This window comes from Lynx canadensis, chromosome E1 (genome assembly GCF_007474595.2).
Source record: "Lynx canadensis isolate LIC74 chromosome E1, mLynCan4.pri.v2, whole genome shotgun sequence".
NCBI classification, from domain to species: domain Eukaryota; kingdom Metazoa; phylum Chordata; class Mammalia; order Carnivora; family Felidae; genus Lynx; species Lynx canadensis.
Window position 1 is genome coordinate 45,760,432 of NC_044316.2, and position 17,795 is coordinate 45,778,226.

Sequence of the window (17,795 nt, forward strand, 5' to 3'; positions counted from 1 at the left end):
AAGAAATGCAAATGAATGTCCATAAAAAGACTTCTACACTCATGTTCGTAACCACTTTATTTATAATAGCCCCAAAGTGGAGACGACTCAAATCCTGTACACATGTGAATGGAAAAACAAACTGGCATGTTCGTCCAATGAAATCCCCCTGAGCAACAAAAAGGAAGGCACTACTGTTACAATATCAATATCAGTATTTGAGGATGGACCTCAAAAACATTAGGTTAAGTGACAGAAGTCCGATGGCAAAAGATCACAAACTGAATCCATTTACAAGAACACCAAAAACAGGCAAAGCTATTCTGTAATAACAGACATGGATCAGTGTTTGCCTGGGCCGGTGATTGAAGGGGGTGGGTACTGACTACAAAGAGGCAGGAGAGAAGCATTTTGGAGTGATGAGAATGTTGTGTGTCTTGATTGTGGGGGAGGCCACACAAATGTACCTATTTGTGAAAACAAAACACTAACAAAAACCAGAGCAGATCTATCACCCTCAAAAAGCACTCATGCTGCACCTTTGTAGTCAAACGCTCCCACACCTCCAATTCCTGGAACGTCTTTTATCTGTTTTTGGTTCCTATAGTTTTCTCTTTTCTGGAATATCGTATAAACAGAATCATAGCATCTTTTGAGTCTGGCTCCTTTCACTCAGCATCACGCCTGCGAGATTCTTTCAAGTGTTGCACGTATCAGTACTCCATCGTATTTTATTGCTGGGTAGCATTCAGATGTATGGATGTACCACAGTTGCTTAAGATTCCCCCATTGAAGGCCTTTTGGGTGGTTCTACTTTGGAAGGGTTATGAATAATGTTACTATAAGCATTTGTGTACAGGATTTTGTGTGAACATAAAATTCCACTTCTCTTGGGTAAATTATAAGAAACTGTCCAAATTCTTTTCCAAAATGGAAGTAACTAGTTTACATTCCCAAGTAGTAACGGAGCAAAGTTCCTGTTGCTTTGCATCCTCCCCAGCATTTCGTACTTGAAGCATAATCTTAACACATCACTATCAGTCAATGACAGCACATATACTCCCGATCAAGTATAAAACAGACATTTGGTCAATGTAATTACAACACAGTTAATGTTGCATTAATAAATATTTCATGTCAATGTTTGTACACGCTAGTGAAAACATCTTCGTTTCAAGAATCTGTGGAACATTTGTAAAAACAGATCCCATTCTAGGCCACAAAGAAAACTTTGACTCATTTCCTAATGTAGAAACTGTATCACAATTGTAATAACTGCTGAAAATAGTAACAAAAATTTAAGCAGCGATAAAAATAACCACATAGAAGTTACAAAACACTTGCCAAAATAATTATTACTTTGGGTCAAAGAGGAATTTTTCAATTTAGCGAAAGTCTATGTAGAAAATAATGAAAGTAAGAGCACCATTCACCTACAAACTCAGGTTGAAATGCTTTTCTTATTACATTTTCCTTATTATGTTAGGAGGAAAAAAGGAAAACAATTCTCAAAGGGAACATAAAGGAAATAAAGATAACCAGATATTGTGACTGGTTACTGTTCTCTCTCCTGATAAATCAGGCTCTTAGGGGGCAAGGCCATATTCTTATTCTCTGCTACAGTGGACCCTGGAACAACATGAGTTTCAACTGCGTGGGTGCACTTATTTGTGGATTTTTTTTCAATAAATACAATACAGCACTGTCAATGTATTTTTCTCTGTATGATTTATTTTTTTTTTTTTATTTATTTTTTTTTTTTAGGGAGGCTCCGCGGCCAAGGTGGGGCTTGAACTCATGACCCTGAGATCAAGAGTCACATGCTCTACTAACTGAGCCAGGCACCCGGTCCTCCTTAGGATTTTCTTTGTATTTTCTTTCCTCTAGCTTACTTTGTTGTAAGAATATAGTATATGATACATATAACACACAAAATATGTGCTAATTAGCTGTTTATGTTATCCATAAGCCTTCTGTCAACAGCAAGCTATTAGTAGTTAAGCTTTGGGGGACTCATAATTTAGTCAGGAATTTTCCACTGCTGTGTGGTGGGTACCCTTAACACCTCCTCCACCCCCTTCCCTGTTCAAGGGTGAACTGTAGTGAATAGTGTGCCTGCCTTACAATATGAGTTCAATACTTAGAGGCATTTTTGATTTTCCCAAAGTTCGGCATTCTCTCCTTTGAGCTTCCACAGGAGGCTGTTCACAGCTCTATTTTACCATTTATCATTTATTTACTTCTTTAAAAATTTCTTCAAAAAAATTTTTTTAGTGTTTATTTTTGAGAGAGACAGAGACAGAGAGTGAGCAGGGGAGGGGCACAGAGAGAGAGAGAGGGAGACACAGGATCCGAAGCAGGCTCCAGGTTCTGAGCTGTCAGCACAAAGCTAGATTCGGGGCTTGAACCCACAAACCTGGAGATCATGACCCGAGGTGAAGCCCATGCTTAACTAACTGAGTCACCCAGATGCCCCTATTTTAGCATTTATTAAAGCACTGCACTCACATAAGTTTTCCACATCACACCAGCCCTTTAAAAACAATTATTTGTTTACCATTCGGCCTGTGCCAGGCAACTGACAATAATCCATTTAATCCTCACGACAGCTTTTTTGAATATTCCTATTTTCCTGAAACCGAGGGTCATCCAACAAATTCCTCACAAGTTCAGGATTTGGTTGCACACACCCTACTTTCAAACATAGGCTTTTTTTTTTTTTTACCCAAACAGGTTACTTTGAACTCAGGAACAAGGTTAGATTGTCACCTTTATACGCTCAGCTCTTAGCCTAGCTCCTGGCACAGAATGTCTCAAACAAGTGACGCATTAGTAGGGTTCTGTTTGTAAACGTTCCTTCCGCGTACCGTGGCGAGATGTGCTAATTACAAGCCAGCGACGTAGACTCGGAAAGAAATCCAGAATTTACGGACGCTGCAGGACTCTCGGTCTTTTTTTCACTCCTATCTCTATGGTTAGCAAGTGACCACTCTACACTCTGGAGGACTCAGCGAGAGCCGATGAGCCCTAGGCGACCTTACTGGCACGTGACCGGAAGTCTGACTTGCTATTGGTTAATGCTGGTAAAGCCCGCCCAACAGCCTCCTGTCAGCTCCTTTAAGTAGACTCCGCGGGGTAGCGTTCAGTCTTTCGGCGACTGTGAAGTTCGAGAGGTGAGGCTTTGTGGTGGGTCCTGGCGCCTAGGCCCGGGTCTCCGGGCCCTGGAGCCGGGTGGGTCGCGGGCGGCCTGCAGTGATGACATGCCAAAAAACGCACGTGTTAGACTGCTGACGCGGGTGATGCGAACTACAGTCTGAGCCGAGCCTCCGCGGCGGCGGCGGCGGGGAGGGAACGGACCTGCGGGCGCACGTCCTCTAACCCACTGCTATCGTTCTTGCAGATTCCTGCCGGGCCGAGAACGTAGATCACCTTTTACTCCCCTTCGACCTTTCCCCGAAGCCTTTGAATAAAATGGTTTGATCCCAGCCCTGGTCTTGGTGTTTCTTTTCGCGACGCGCTGCCTTTGAGCCCCCGCCGCGCCTGCGCGTGGCGCCGGGGGTCAGGCTGCAGCGCCAGAGCACGCGCTTGCGCATAACTGGGGCCGCGCGGTCCTCCGCCAGCGGCCCTTTTAACCGCGAGCCACACGTCCGCACCCGGCTGCAAGGGGGTAGGCGACGTTGTGGGAAGTGCCCTGGAGAGACTACGGGGATCCTATAGGCCCCGCTACTCCGTTTCCCGCACATTCCTAGTTCTTTTGTGGAAGTCCTGTCCTCTCCGTGATTATCGGGACCTGCAGGTTAACCGCGGCGTGGGGGGTGGGGCCCTGAAGGGAGGGGAGTACGTGGCCTTGAGCAGTTTAAGGACCGCGGTGTACTTGACAGGAACTGGTTTCGGTCCTGATGGTGCAAGAATAACACCTGGCTGAGGTGTGGCAGTGATCTATTTGAGAATACCATTTAGGGCCAACTGCTTACTTGGATACTGTACCAAGCATGGGAATAAAAGCTTGGACAAATTAATGTGTCCCAGTTAGCCTCAAGAAGGTCGTTGGGAAGAGAATTTCGATCTTCTGCATTGCCGGGCACGGCAGGCACCTAAGTAAACGCACACTCCTCCCGGGTCCAGATAGGGGAGTAGCGATGTCCCCTGGGTTTGGGGGAAATGTGCATCAGTTCTGAGTACAAGGCAGCACATGTTGAAGGCCGAGGATGCACAAGTGCAGTGTATCAACTGCTTTGGCCGTAATAACCGCAGGGGTCCCCAAGTTAACAGGATTGCTAGGCTGTTGAGGGTGCACGGAAGCAAGACGGTCTGCCTCAGGAGAGGGAGATTTTGTTCTAAAGATTTTAATCTGCACTGAAGGTGAAGCTAGAGCTTACGACCCCCGAAATCGAGTCACATGCTCTACCTACTTAGCCAGCCGGGCGCCCCGCTCCCTCGGTGTGGTGAGGACCGCCTTGCAGTTTAGAAAACCTGCCTGGTGGTCACCAGGAAATCCAAGCTGCTTTGGCAGCTGAGTGACCCAAGTGGCCTGTACCCACTGCTTAATTGTCTCCCTATTACCTAAAAAGGATTCAGTAGAAATAACTTAGATGCTTATCTAGTATTTGACATTGAGAGATTTATTTTGTGAAACAACGCAAGCGACTGTAAATCCCCACATACTATTCGGTTAAGTGCAACAGGGGACTCGTGTAATCTACACAGTAGTGCATCTAGTCCTTTGCCTTTAGTTATTGCACAAAAATTCTAATAGACCAGTGAACAAGACTGACAGGCAAATCGGCCTACACAATGAGAAATCAGAACAGTACACCGACTGGAATGATCAAATAATTTAAGTCAAATGTTTTAATGGTGCGATTAAAGTAGTCAAGGGTTCAGATATATTTTTTCAATATATTAATTTCTTTAAAGTCAGGTTCAGGCAAGGTGCTGTTTAAAAAACCACGATTAGCTTTGTCCACAGATGTAAGTCATCAAAAGTTACCCATGGTAGTTCTGATGTTGAATGCAGCTTTTAAACAATAAAAAATTGTGTTTTAAGTGTACTTCTCAAAGCAAATGATACAACTAGGGAGCCCCCAAACTTGTAAACTAAGACCTTCTGACACAAATGCACAAAATAAGATTGGCAACGTTAAAGAAAGGTCACGTGAGTTCTGAGCTAACGTAGTGTTTAATGTTGAGCAAAACTTGGTCTCAACTCTCAAAGGTGGTAGAGAGTTCTCGCCTTTGGCTGTCAGAAGAGGAAACTGCCCATAACCTCAAAACATCCCGAACCAGTTAGATTTGACAAAGCATTTAGACGGCCTGTAGAAAGCACAGAGCACGTAGGAAGTGCCAGATCGACCTTGCTCTGGCTTTCCGCCCCCTACCCCAATTCTTTATGTGCAGTATTTGACATTTTCACATACCCTCATGTCTCAGGAAAACATTTGGGATTAGTTAGAAACCAGGTGATTGTACCTCAGTGGTAGAAGGCTTGGGATGGTTTGATCTCATGGCTTTGCCTGATGTTCACATAAATCTCGCTGTCCCCACCCCAGCTGATAGGATGTTAGTGTGTGTATGTTCTATGGCTACTTGCTTCCAAAACGCACAATTTAATAGGAAAGGTAAGTTGCTACGCGTATCTCTTTATCATCAGTGAAATGGTTCACAAAGTTCCACTCCCCACCCCGCTCACGTTCCCGAACAGACATTCTCTGGAAGCGTGGAGGGCTGTGTCACCTATGGACTAGAAGTGCAAAAACGTTCCATTGTGCACTGGCTGCCTGAGGAAAAGCTTTGGAGGAGTCGGGGCAAGGGGAAGAAGGCCTTCCAGTTGTAAGCTTTGCTCGCACTGTGCTCTCGCTGCCACAAACACTGGAGCCATGGTGTGAGTCACCTGTCACCTCTGGATCCACCGTGGTCATTCTTCCACAGTCCCTTTGCTGAGTCAAAGCTTTGCAGCAGGCAGTGCAGACACCAGTTCCCGGATGCGTGGAATGACACCGCACAGTGGAATGGGCACCGGCAGGCAGAGGGCAGAAGCTGCGGCACAAGGGCAGACCAGTGCTACAGCGCAGATGGCAGCCAAGAACCCCACACTTTGAGCCAGATCTCGTAATACTGGGAAGGTCAGATCTTCACCCATCACAGCTGGTCAGCAGCCTCCACAAGTGGGTCTTTGAGGAGGCAGGAAGCGGAGCGAGGGTCCATGGCTGAGTGCATTATGGGGATATAGACATCATCCATGTTTGGCATGACAAAAACCTTCTGTAGAAAGAAATTAAAGAATAGCCGTGTGGAAGGATGCTCGGGTTCCTCAGGCTGTTGCTCTACTCTGTTCTGATAATTTTAAGTTTCAGATAAGTTTTAAATGTACATATGAACCAACTTTTCGTGCACATTCTAAACTAATTCCTCTGCCACATTTAAATAGTTGAGGAATCACAGTGCATGAACACAGGTCTGAGGCAGAAGCAGCCTTTGATTTCATGTACATATAATAAAACTACTCATGAGTTCATAAATATTTAACACCATTACTTTAAGAGGACTGGCTTAAGTTGCTCATAATATTTCCAAATTACTGCGTCCAGAACACATATTCCAAGTAAGTTTATTCACTTAAACCCTAGCAAAAAAATGTAAGCTAATTTTTTTTCACACCAGAACCAGACAAAGCTATATATGAAAGAAATTCTACCATAATGATCACGTGAAGGATCATCAGCGATTGATAATGATGGTACTTTGACTATCATGTTTATAAACTAATTTTATGCAAGTGAATCCTGGCAATGCATTCAGTCTTCAGTAATGCCCTCTTACAAAAGCAAAAAAAGGTGGCTATGGGAGGGTGTAACAGTCACCTGTCAACTTCCCAACTTGCCTCAAAAATACCAGGAGCCAATCTCTGACCCTTGGCCTTTCTTTTCCCCCTTGTACTGCAATACCCCTGAAAGAGATAACCCACTCTAATTCCTATTGTAGGTTCTAGGGAAAAGAAAAAAAAAACCTAAAGGTTGCCTTTCCTCTCACTAGGTTCAAACTACTTTTCTGCTTGGTGATAATACTAAGCTTCCCAGAAATTGGTTTTCAGTTAAAGTTAATCCATAGCTTTTGTTTACTCATTTGAGAGAGAAAGAGAGAGAGACAGAACACGCACCACATGCGAGCCGGGAAGGGGCAGAGAGAAAGGGAGAGAGAGAGAATCTTAAGAAGGCTCTGTGCTATCAGCACGGAGCCTGACTCGGGGCTTGATCTCACAAATCGTGAGATCATGACCTGAGCTGAAATCAAAAATTGGACACTTGGGGCGCCTGGGTGGCTCCGTCGGTTGAGCGTCCGACTTCGGCTCAGGTCATGATCTCACGGTCTGTGAGTTCGAGCCCCGCATCGGGCTCTGTGCTGACGGCTTGGAGCCTGGAGCCTGCTTCAGATTCTGTGTCTCCCTCTCTCTCTGCCCCTCCCCCGTTCATGCTCTGTCTCGCTCTGTCTCAAAAACAAATAAACATTTAAATAAAAAAATTGGACACTTAACCAACTGAGCCACCCAGGTGCCCCTAATCCATAGCTTTTAAATAAAAACATAATTTTTCAAAGGCGGTATCTCAAAACATACCACTGCAAAAATATGGGTCTCCTTCAAACGGTGACATTTATTTCAAAGTAAATTGTTTGCTAATCCATAAAACGTTGACAGACCTCGAATATCTGATAAAAATTTGGTAGATATAGCTCATCCCAGGGCCTCGGCTACATTATTTCCTTTGGTGGCAGAAAGCAGAAAACAGGCTTGGAGAATGAGCTCTGGCTTAGTGGACCCAACTTTCGGGTTTCCTCTGAACTACTCAACAGGGTTCTGTGGCTGAGGCTCCGGGTTTCTGAAATCGTACCTAAGATGTTATGCCTGTCTGATCATAACACGTACTTTCCTGGGATGAGGGTCCATAGCTTTCATTAGATTCTCGAAAGAGGATCCTGACCCAAATGAAATTCAGAACCTCTGTTCTGCCCTGAGCTTTGAGACTCGTGTGAAACACACACCAGATGATACCACACGTTTACCTGAAACTCCTGTTCCAGTTTCTTCTCTATCCAGTCTGTCACATGAACTAGAGTCACTTCTCTCTCTCCAAGTTTTGGCCGAGCTTTCAGCTCTACATATGGTGGCTTCCGGAAACCATACCTTTTTGGAGAAGACAAGTAGCAAACAACTGCATTTAGAGGCAGACAAGGAAGTAGACAAGCACCAACAGCAAACATTCTTCATGTACCCAGGGCTTCTCCCCATGTGAATGTTCTCTTACTCTGAACACCCCCTCTAAAAATGATTCAAGGCAGCAAATAGGAATTGCGAGCTCCCACGTCCCTGGACCATGTGTAGGGCTGTGATGATTTGAGAACAGTTCTGACAAACTGGGAGAGCCAGGAAGCACCACTGGAAAAGTCTGTGACCTGGGCGTTGTTTTCTGGTCTTTTGCTTCTCCTGAAATGGCAAGGATCTCTTTCGTTTCTACTTTAATAAAGATAGTGTATGTGCATTACAAAACCCAAAATATACATATGTATAAAGCAGAAAGTGAAAGATACTGCTTCTCTCAGAATCTTATCCCCAAGACGGGACCACTGAGAGAAGCAGGGTCAATTTCCCCCATACTCCTAATATGCATATGTAAACAGAGAACATTCTATAACCTGCTTTTCATTCCATCCTCTACAGCATGCTTATTAAGGCTTCCCAGTGGAGCTGACTGGCACTCACACTGTTGGTAAAGGATCCAGACAAGAGACTGTGTGCTATCAAACTACCTAAAAACTTCCACCTGGCATGGACCAATGTTTTAAAAACTACAACAAAAACATCAAATTGCTATAAACATATCTAAACACTCTCAAGATCTATACTTATCTCTGGATTAATAACAAATGTACTGGGTAGCACTATCCCAGAAGCCTTTAATTTCATCTTCCACTGAGCAGTGGCATCTGTAACCGATACATCTTAAAGCATGAAATTACGTAGGTGAAGGTATGTTGTATCAACTCTTACTATTAAAAATTTTTTTTTTCTTAGGTTTGGAAGACTGTACAGTAAGATATTAACAGTGGTTATTTTGGGATGATAAGATTATAGGATTTTTTACCCCTTTTTTTTCATTTGTTCCTTTTTTTTTTTTTTTTTTTTACAATGAAATATTACTCTCTAGAAATAAAATCTAGGGGTGCCTGGGCGGCTCAGTCAGTTAAGCATCCAACTCTTGATTTTGGCTCAGGCCATGATCTCATGGTAGTGAGATCGAGCCCTGTATTGGGCTCATGCACGGAGTGTGGAAGCTGCTTGGGATTCTCTCTCTCCTGTCTCTGCCCCTCCCCTGCTCATGGGTGTGCTCTCTCTCTGTGTCAAAATAAAGAAATACACTTAAAAAATTATTTAAAAATAAAACCTAAAAAAGGTATTTTAAAGTTTTTACTGGGAAATACCAGCATCCTCATCAAATGGTCAATTCAAAAAATTTTCTGATAAATCTTTTAAAAAAATTTTTAATGTTTATTTATTTTTGAGAGACAGAGAGACAGAGTGTGAGCAGGGCAGGAGCACAGAGAGAGGAAGACACAGACTCCAAAGTGGGCTCCAGGCTCTGAGCTGTCAGCACAGAGCCCAATGCGGGTCTCAAACTCGAGAACTGCGAGATCATGACCTGAGCCAAAGTCAGACGCTCAAGCGACTGAGCCACCCAGGCGCCCCTGGAATGTCAATTTTAAGCTGCAGTTCACAGATAGTGATGTTCTTCTGCTGGATCCATGAATAGGACATTTCACCGGTTCTCAATCCTGGCTTAGTTCTCCATGCTATGGATCCTGGGGGCTGGGTGCATCTCCGTTTTTAACGAGTCTCCAGATGACTGTGATGTGCAGTTTGATTTGAGGGCCACTAGTTCATTCGATGACAACTCCTCGGATAGACCTCCTCCCACAGTAACCAAGTGCATAGGTTCTGACTCCTTAACACCTCGCTCTAACCCAGGGAGCCTTCCCTAAGCACCTCAGCCTCTGCGGAATGCGTGATCCCCCTCTGTAAAGCAGGGATAACAGTGGTACCTATCTCTGCAGGATGTTGTGAGGCACTTACACCCCAGGCCAGGCACAGAGTAAGAGCTCTACAGACGGCAGCTCTTCTAACTGGCGGAAAGAACTGGCTTTAGAGAGGAGGAAGACTGAGAATAGAAACATGTGAAGATGAAGCTTTAAATGTGAATGAACCGTTCACAGAACAAAGAATTGGATTTGTGACAAACATTAAGGTTCCATGAAAAACGTGTGTAAGTGCTTCTGCCCAGAGGGCACTTTCCACAATGTCAAGGGTACGCAGGCTGGATTTTTATGGCCACGCAACAGGTTGTACGCACCATATTCGGTCAGTCGGGGGAGGTGGAATGTTGACCGCCAGGGTTCCTCTACATTCTTGCACTTCCACAGTGAGCAGCAGGGGGGTATTGGAGACTTCTTCAATCTTCTTTTTAATGAACTCTGTCTCTGTTGCTTTTTGGAAATATTTTGACTTGGTAATTTTATCAACAAACCTCATAATCTTGCTTGTTCGATGACCCCCAACATACCTTTAAATGAAGGACACAGATGTCAGTATAAACTTTGCTCCTTCATACACAAAACCTCTGTGGTTCTTCGTTCACCTTACTCTAGACCAGAGTTTCCAAACCTAAGCACTACTGACATTTTGGACTAGGTAATTGTTTGTGGTGGGGGCTGTCCTATGCACCGTACAATGTTTAGCAGCACCCTGGTCTGAGCCTTCTAGGTGCCAACAGCATGTTTCCCCCAGTCATGATAATAAAAATTGCCTCCAGACATCGCTAAATGTCCCCTCGTGGGCAAAACAACCTCCAGTGGAGAAACCACTACATTAGGGAAGGTGTAGACATCAGACAGGACCAAAGTCTTGACCAATGGAGAGACAAAGTTCTCACAGTGCAGAGAAGGCATCCCACCTGTCCTCCTCAACAGCCCTCAACTACTGAACATAAATCCCGAGTTCTCCTAGAGAAACTTCCCCATGTCTACACAGCAAATAGGAAATCGTGCTGCATCTGACAGGGACATAAAACACAGTCATTAACTGATTGTCTTTTAGGTGATGGCATACCAACTTTCAGTGGCAACTACTTTTCAAAGGGCTTAGAACTTTTTTCTAAAGAAAAATGTTACCTCAGGTGGCATGCTAGAAGGCCACGAAGCAAGCTTTTGTATCAGGTCCTATCAACCATAGGGTTGCCCTAAGGAGAGAGGGTATTTGCTTTTTAAAATCCTCTGGAGTTCCAGAGTGCCAGGAAGAGTATGTGTATATGTGTAGGGAAAAGCAGTCATTCTTAAGGTCAAGAGGGTAGCTTTTAAATAATGAACCCAAGTGTTAGTATCGACCCTTCCACGTCTGGATTCTCTCCAACTTCTGTAGGATCTCAAAAGTGAACAGGTTGATATTTTCTTACAGATGCTTCTGAATCTCTGGTTTCTTTATAATCTTAGTTGCTTCGACTCACTTCGAATAATTAAAAGATCCTTACAGAGAAGCTGTTTAAGCATTCTTATTATTCCACAGTCCGAGTTACAGACAAAGGGAGCCCCGAAAATGAAGTCCATCACCCAAAAGATCAGCTAAGCAGCCCACGTCTTCAAAATTCACCAAAGAAATCACCCGAATGTTCCAGCCTCGTAGGAACCGGCAGCTCAATGAGAAAGTGTGACCCAACTGAGGGCAGCGATGCTCTCCATCGGGCACTAGGGGGAGGTGTTGTGTAAGCTCCTTGCACTAAACACGCCTTTCAATGCTCTATTAATAATTTTCTTCACTGGCCCAAGAAAGCCATTTTGATGGGGATCTTCTTAGCTATGGAAAGAATTCTTGGGTCTTTCTGCTGTGGGGGCTGGAGTTTTAAGCACTGACTCTGGGTTCTTAATGTAAAAGTCACTCACTCAATACGGAGGAAGAAGAAAGATTATATAGGACACCCAAGTTGGTGCCCTGAGCCCTGGAGCCCTGGAAGCTGGATCCACTCACCCTTCAGCCCCTGGGAGGAGCGGTTTGTCTCCCGCGCTGGGCTCTGGAGCGTCGTCTTCATCAGAGGAGCCAGCACTGGAGGACTCCTCATCACTGTCCGCCAGACAGTACGCCCTGGGCCTGCAACTGATCAGGGCAGAGTCACCACCGTAGCCTGCCCTTCAGGCTCTGCTTAGAAAGAGAACACACATGCTCCACCGCCATCACCGCTAACATGTCCTCATTCTCCCAACCCACCCAGAAAAGAAGAGGCTGGATCCAAGAGCCCTCGGGTTGGTCAGGTTACCCGGAGACTCTTCAGTGCCAAGTGCCCTGAGAGCAGCACAGGACTTGGGGCTCAAGAGTTCCATTCTGTGCATGCGTCCGGACAGGTGGTGGGAGTGTGATGCCGTCCACACAAAATGCAGTGATCTCATCGACAGTGCAGCAGTAGCCAAGTGGCGGGGCGGGGGGCGGGGGGCGGGGGGATGGATGGAAAGCACAATGGTTGCAAGGGTGAGGTGACAGCTGATGTTGGCGACATAACCTCCTCTCACACATGACGGGATGACGGGGATGTTTAGGCAAGTCCCTGGGCTCTGCCTGAGTTCAGTGACTCTGATGCTTTCTGCCTTAGTTACCTCCAGATTAGTTTTGACTCAAGACTCCTTCCTAGTGAAATTATGTGTCTTATCCCATACCTGCTCTAGCTCCTAAAGGCCACAGAAAAAGCCAACAATCGCAAGGGACAAACCTCAAGGGACTCTAGGAAACAACCGACAGGAGAGCCTAGGAAGTTGCCCGGAGAAATACAAATTTAAAAACCATTTAAAAAAAGAAAGTGATACAAAGCCTCGTCAGTGAGCAACGTTCCCCATTAATCTTTCCAGGGATACTCAGTTTCCAGAGGCATGGGGGTTACTAGATCACTAGCAGTGGCGAGGGCCACTCTAATGGCACTGGGGGGGGGGTTCTTGGCCGGGATTCGCCCCACAAAAGGCAGCTCCCTCCCTGGATGGCGGCTTTGCTTCAGAGAGGCAGACAGGTAGGGCTCACCTCTGAGGCTCGGAGACTTGATTGGGATGAAGCCAACGAGGGACAGAGTAGTCTCTGAACACTACTAAGAAACCAAATGGTCACAAAGCAGAGCCTTGCATTTCTGATAAGGACAAAATTACTGGGAAGGCAGCAGAGCTTAGGTCCAATCCCTACAGGTGTGATCCCTACGGGGTTTCCCTCCGATGCTCACAGGGGGCAGTCATCTCCTGGCCAAAAGTGGCCAAGGGCACCCAAGGGCAGAGCACACACGCTCGTGCAGACTTGAAGGCCCAGCAGAGGCCCCAGCTAGAATGGTGGAGCTGAAATCTCCACCCTGTGAAACAGGAGCCTGACTGTAAGAGGACCTCACAAGTGTCCTCCCTGGCAGGACACCCGGATCCTCCCCGACCCCGGCTCTGAAACATTAGAGCCAGCCGTTCCACCAACAGGCTTGCGTACAGTTAAAGGGAAACTCCCCGTGCACGTACAAAAGCCTCTTGTCCCTGACCATGGAGACAATACCTAACTGACTCTTTCTTCCTCCTTCCGTTAGAGTCCTGGCTAGTCCGTGAAATGCTATGGGTGTTCACTGGTCGCAAAGCCATTTCAGAGCTTTCCCTGGTTAGGCAGTCCTCACAGAGATCTTCTTTTATATAAAATGTGCGCAGCAAAATATTAGTCCCAAGAACGCCTATAAATTGGGTCTTGAGATGAGGAAAGTCAGGGAGGCAAGTCCCCAAGATAACACAACCATCTGAGAAACCCATCTCACTTGTCCATCGGTACGAGGACTGCTTCCTGGCTCTAGATGTGCCCTCAGACGAGGAGTCTGTGTCCCGCCAGCGCAGGTAGCCTGCTCCCCCTCCACGCAGCACAAAAAGCTACCTCAAGATCTGTGACCGCAGCGAAACCTGCTGAGCCACCAGCCCCTCCTGTTCCCCACTGGTATTTGTCATCTGGCAGCCTCCAGCCCTGAGGCAAAAGATGCCAAAGGCTGAGCACTGCAGAGAGCTCTCGGGTTCCCAAATTAATCCTCTGCAGGACAGAGCACAGGATAAATTTTGCGGCTTGAAGTTAATAATTTAGACAGTGCCATATCAGTGCAAGTGGATCGATGACATAAAATTCTGATTTTGACCAAACGGTTACCCCAACGTGGCACCCAATCCTTACTAACTAAACATGTAACTGTTTGGCTCATATTTAGTTTTATAACTCAACATGAATTTTATGATCTCGTGATGTCAGCATGAACTTCAGAGAAAGATACACTGCACATTCTTATATAAGATGTGCTGGGGGGGGCACCTGGGTGGCTCAGTCGGTTCAGTGTTTGGCTTCAGCTCAGGTCATGATCTCGCAGTCCGTGGGTTCGAGCCCCGTGTCAGGCTCTGTGCTGACATCTCTGGGCCTGGAGCCTGCTTTGGGTTCTCTGCCCCTCCCCCACTCATGCTCGGTCTCTCTCAAAAATAAACATTGAAAAAAAAATAGAAAGATGTGCTGGAACGTTAATAAGCCTAGTTTTTTTAAAACACACCTCAGAATCCAGATGAGTATGACATCCTTTCAAAGAGCCGCCTTAAAGGGCTAATTCTAGTTTTGCTGCCTCTGCTAAAAATCTTTGGATACGTGCTTGGAGCCAGACACATAAGAAAAAATGAATTATTTTATCACTGATACTCTATCTTGGACCAAACATCTTATTTCTTGGTCTCAAGATCACCATCACCCCTGAACAACTTCTAGCAATTTCTCTAAGATCCAATCCATCTACAAAGCAGGATGATTCGCTGATACTCAGAACAGTTAAAAGAATGTCACAGGCTCTGGAGGCAGTCCTAAAAGGCAGCTTCCAAAGAATGCTTTAAGTGAAGGCTGCATAGTTACATTAAGCAGCCCGGTGAGGTGGCCACGCACCGGAGAACGTGTTCACTTTCTCTAAGTGAAATCAGCACCATGCATCTGCCACAGACACACGCGTGCACACACCCTCCCAGCTAGACCGAGTCACAGTGTGGGCTGCAGGCACTCGGCTCCCAAAACACAGGGGCTTCGGGGTGGTGGTGGTCCGGGCTACGCTGTGGACTAGTGACCCAATATGGAGGTCACAGGGGCCTCCCTGTGGGGACTTGCACACCGGACCCAGGCTGCAAGGGTAACGCACGAACAGGTTGAGCGCCCTATAGGACATGCCCTACCCCAAAGCCACGGTTCCGTTAGACAGCGGCCAACATGTAGGATGTTTCCCTTACTGACTCGCTCTGGGCCTCTTCAGGTCGAATACAGTTATGGCCGCTCAGCTAGCTACCTGAATTCCACTTTGAGCACATTATCACCCAGAGTTACGTTAATGACAGTGTGCCACAGGATGGCTATTTGGGAAATCAAGACTGAAGGAAAAATGCCTAAAAATATAAAGTCTACACATATTTCAAAGAGAAAGGGCTTCACTAGAATAAAGCCACACAGATTTCAATTTCTCACTGTCATCTTCAGGGTAATAATGTGAGGACATGAACAAACGTTCTACCAGTAAGGAGGACTTCCCACAGGTTGAGCAGCATCTTCTAGAGACTCCCCCGGGGGCACAATCACTTGCACACTTGAAGGGGGACCGAAGAAGGTGGTGAAACAAAGCAGAGGCCCCGCCAGAGCCTAATCTCTGGCGAGATTCACTGTGGAGGGAAACGTCGGTACCAAAGATCGCATGCTCAACAGTAGCTACCATGTACACTGACGTCCGTCTCTCCTCGGTATTTAGACTCAGGGTGATTCCAATATGCTCATGACTGAGGAAGTGAAGAAGTGGACTCTAGAATCACTCGTGGGATTAGGTTCTTAGTTATGGACGGGCTTTCAGAGGCTCTCAGTGCACTCAGAAATTGTGAGCCAGATGGAGTGGGCATTTTCAGGGAGAAGGATCCAGAGCTCTCAGATTCCCCAAAAGGGGTCCTTTATGTAAAAAAGAAAAGGCTAAAGGTCCATTTTTCCAGGCCTTTTTCTCCCAAATGAAGCACTTTTGGGAATGCGTGTTTTCCTTGCCTTTAAAATTAAATGACAGCCCATTACACGTCAGCATATTTAACACCCTCACAGGAAGAAGCAAAACATTTATCCCAGTCTCTACTAGGAAAAAAAAAAGGTACTTTCTAAGTATATTACAGACAAATACCATCGTATTCCCAGAGCAGAGGAGATTTTTCATGCAGTCTAGTGAAACACTGCTTACTCAGAAACAGGTCCACCTGTTCAGCCAGGGCTTATGAACTTGAGATTGTGCCAAGAGAGCCACGTGAGTAACAGCATTCATGGAATACCTAAGTGGCCAGGATCTCAGGGACTTGGATGTATTGGGGTCTCATCTGCTGCCCAAGACCTCCCTTTCTATTGGAGTCCCAGCAGCTCTGTGCTGGGCACAGGGCTGTTTCCAGAACAGTCTCCTTCCACAAGGTTCTGACTGAAGTTTGCTCTGTCCTGCTCCTGTGTAGTTAGACCTCATTTTCAAGGTTGCTTCTGCCCAGAGTCTGCTTCATCTCATAGGCTGGATGGCTGATAGTGCAGCTGTGCAGGGCAGTGGGGTGGGGGCATCCAGGCACAGGAAGTTGAGTCTGATTGGATCAAACGCCCAGCAACTCAAATCAGGGAAGTTGGCAAGATTTTCCCTCCCAGGAAAGCCTCTTAAATACCCTGACCTCAATCCTCTCAGGTCTATAAACTGAGCCTCTACGTCCAGGAACATGTTAAGGACAAGCTTCCTAGTGGTGTCACACGAGACCAAACAAGACTCAGCACCTACAGGGCATGAAATGCTACATGGAGAGTTAATAAACACCACTCACCAGAAAATACAATCCACAGATTGCCGAATCCAAATACATTTTAACAAATAGCAGAAAAATGAAAGGAAAATAGCACAGATACAGGTTAGATTGCATACGGCAGGGGAAACTTTCCAATCATTAAAATAGGAACATTTCATTAAGTAACCTGGATAAATCAGAGTAAGTAAAAGCACATTCTCAAATGCAAGACCCCCCCCCCATCTACTGTTACCACATGTATGAATACAATCATTAGGTCAGCATAACTGAACAAAAATCTAAGAGTCTGTGTCTCATATTCAGACCCTGACAAGGTGGGTCCTTGTGGGGTTTTCCTGTCATTGTACTGTCAATTCCACACCAAAGGTGTAAACAGATGAGAAATAGACTCCACTTAGCATTTTTAGTTTGGTAAAAACAATAATCAAATTTACATTTTCAGTCAGAAGCAGTCATTTTTAAGGGGTATGGAAATGTATAAGTTCCAGCTTATCCATTCTAGGCATCTAAGGAAAAAATAAATCAACCTTCATTAACTATCGCACAGATTTGAAATATTTACTCAATCAGACAAACTGGGCAGCAGATGCAGCGTCTTCTACAAAGAGAGGAATTTACTACTAAGCAAATCAATGTTGTATTATTTAGGGAAAATACATCTCAAAACACTTTAGGAGCACCCTCTTGGCTACAGAATCAATTATCTTATTATAAATAATTCTGACTTTGTGATTACAGCAGATAGACCCCCCCAGGGACCTTCGCATTGCCCACACATTGCTGTTTGTGGGTGGAAGGAGGACGTTTCCGAACGATTCCCTTCACAGAACATTTTATTGTGCAGATGAACCTGCCCCGCCGGTCTGACTCAGTGATGCTTTCTGGATAATCGATGCTGTGCCCCCAATAGC

General features: G+C 45.6%; 1 protein-coding gene, 1 long non-coding RNA gene and 2 other non-coding genes across 9 annotated transcripts in view; 3 read left to right on the forward strand and 1 right to left on the reverse strand.

The window, feature by feature from the left end:
- The first annotated feature begins 3,080 nt into the window (after positions 1-3,080).
- On the forward strand, positions 3,081-3,464 carry LOC115501072. Its single transcript, XR_003964716.1, has 2 exons — positions 3,081-3,152; positions 3,380-3,464. It is a non-coding gene; the product is annotated as an uncharacterized LOC115501072 (long non-coding RNA).
- On the forward strand, positions 3,229-3,298 carry LOC115501899. Its single transcript, XR_003964951.1, has one exon. It is a non-coding gene; the product is annotated as a small nucleolar RNA SNORD104 (small nucleolar RNA).
- Positions 3,465-3,493: 29 nt separating the features above from the next.
- Positions 3,494-3,626, forward strand: LOC115501918. The gene has a single exon (XR_003964968.1). It is a non-coding gene; the product is annotated as a small nucleolar RNA SNORA76 (small nucleolar RNA).
- A 954-nt stretch (positions 3,627-4,580) lies between these two features.
- TEX2 (testis expressed 2) overlaps positions 4,581-17,795 on the reverse strand; it is a 106,075-nt gene continuing 92,860 nt past the window's right edge. For 5 of the 6 annotated variants that reach the window (XM_030295940.1, XM_030295937.1, XM_030295936.1 and 2 more), the window contains 4 exons: positions 12,047-12,172; positions 10,380-10,589; positions 8,038-8,158; positions 4,581-6,240 (listed from right to left, as the gene is read on the reverse strand). In XM_030295940.1, the coding sequence (XP_030151800.1) occupies positions 6,118-6,240; positions 8,038-8,158; positions 10,380-10,589; positions 12,047-12,172 (580 nt within the window). In that variant the 3' untranslated portion in view covers positions 4,581-6,117. Of the gene's footprint in view, positions 6,241-8,037; positions 8,159-10,379; positions 10,590-12,046; positions 12,215-17,795 lie in introns of those variants that run through there. The other variant, XM_030295941.1, reaches the window with a different exon arrangement.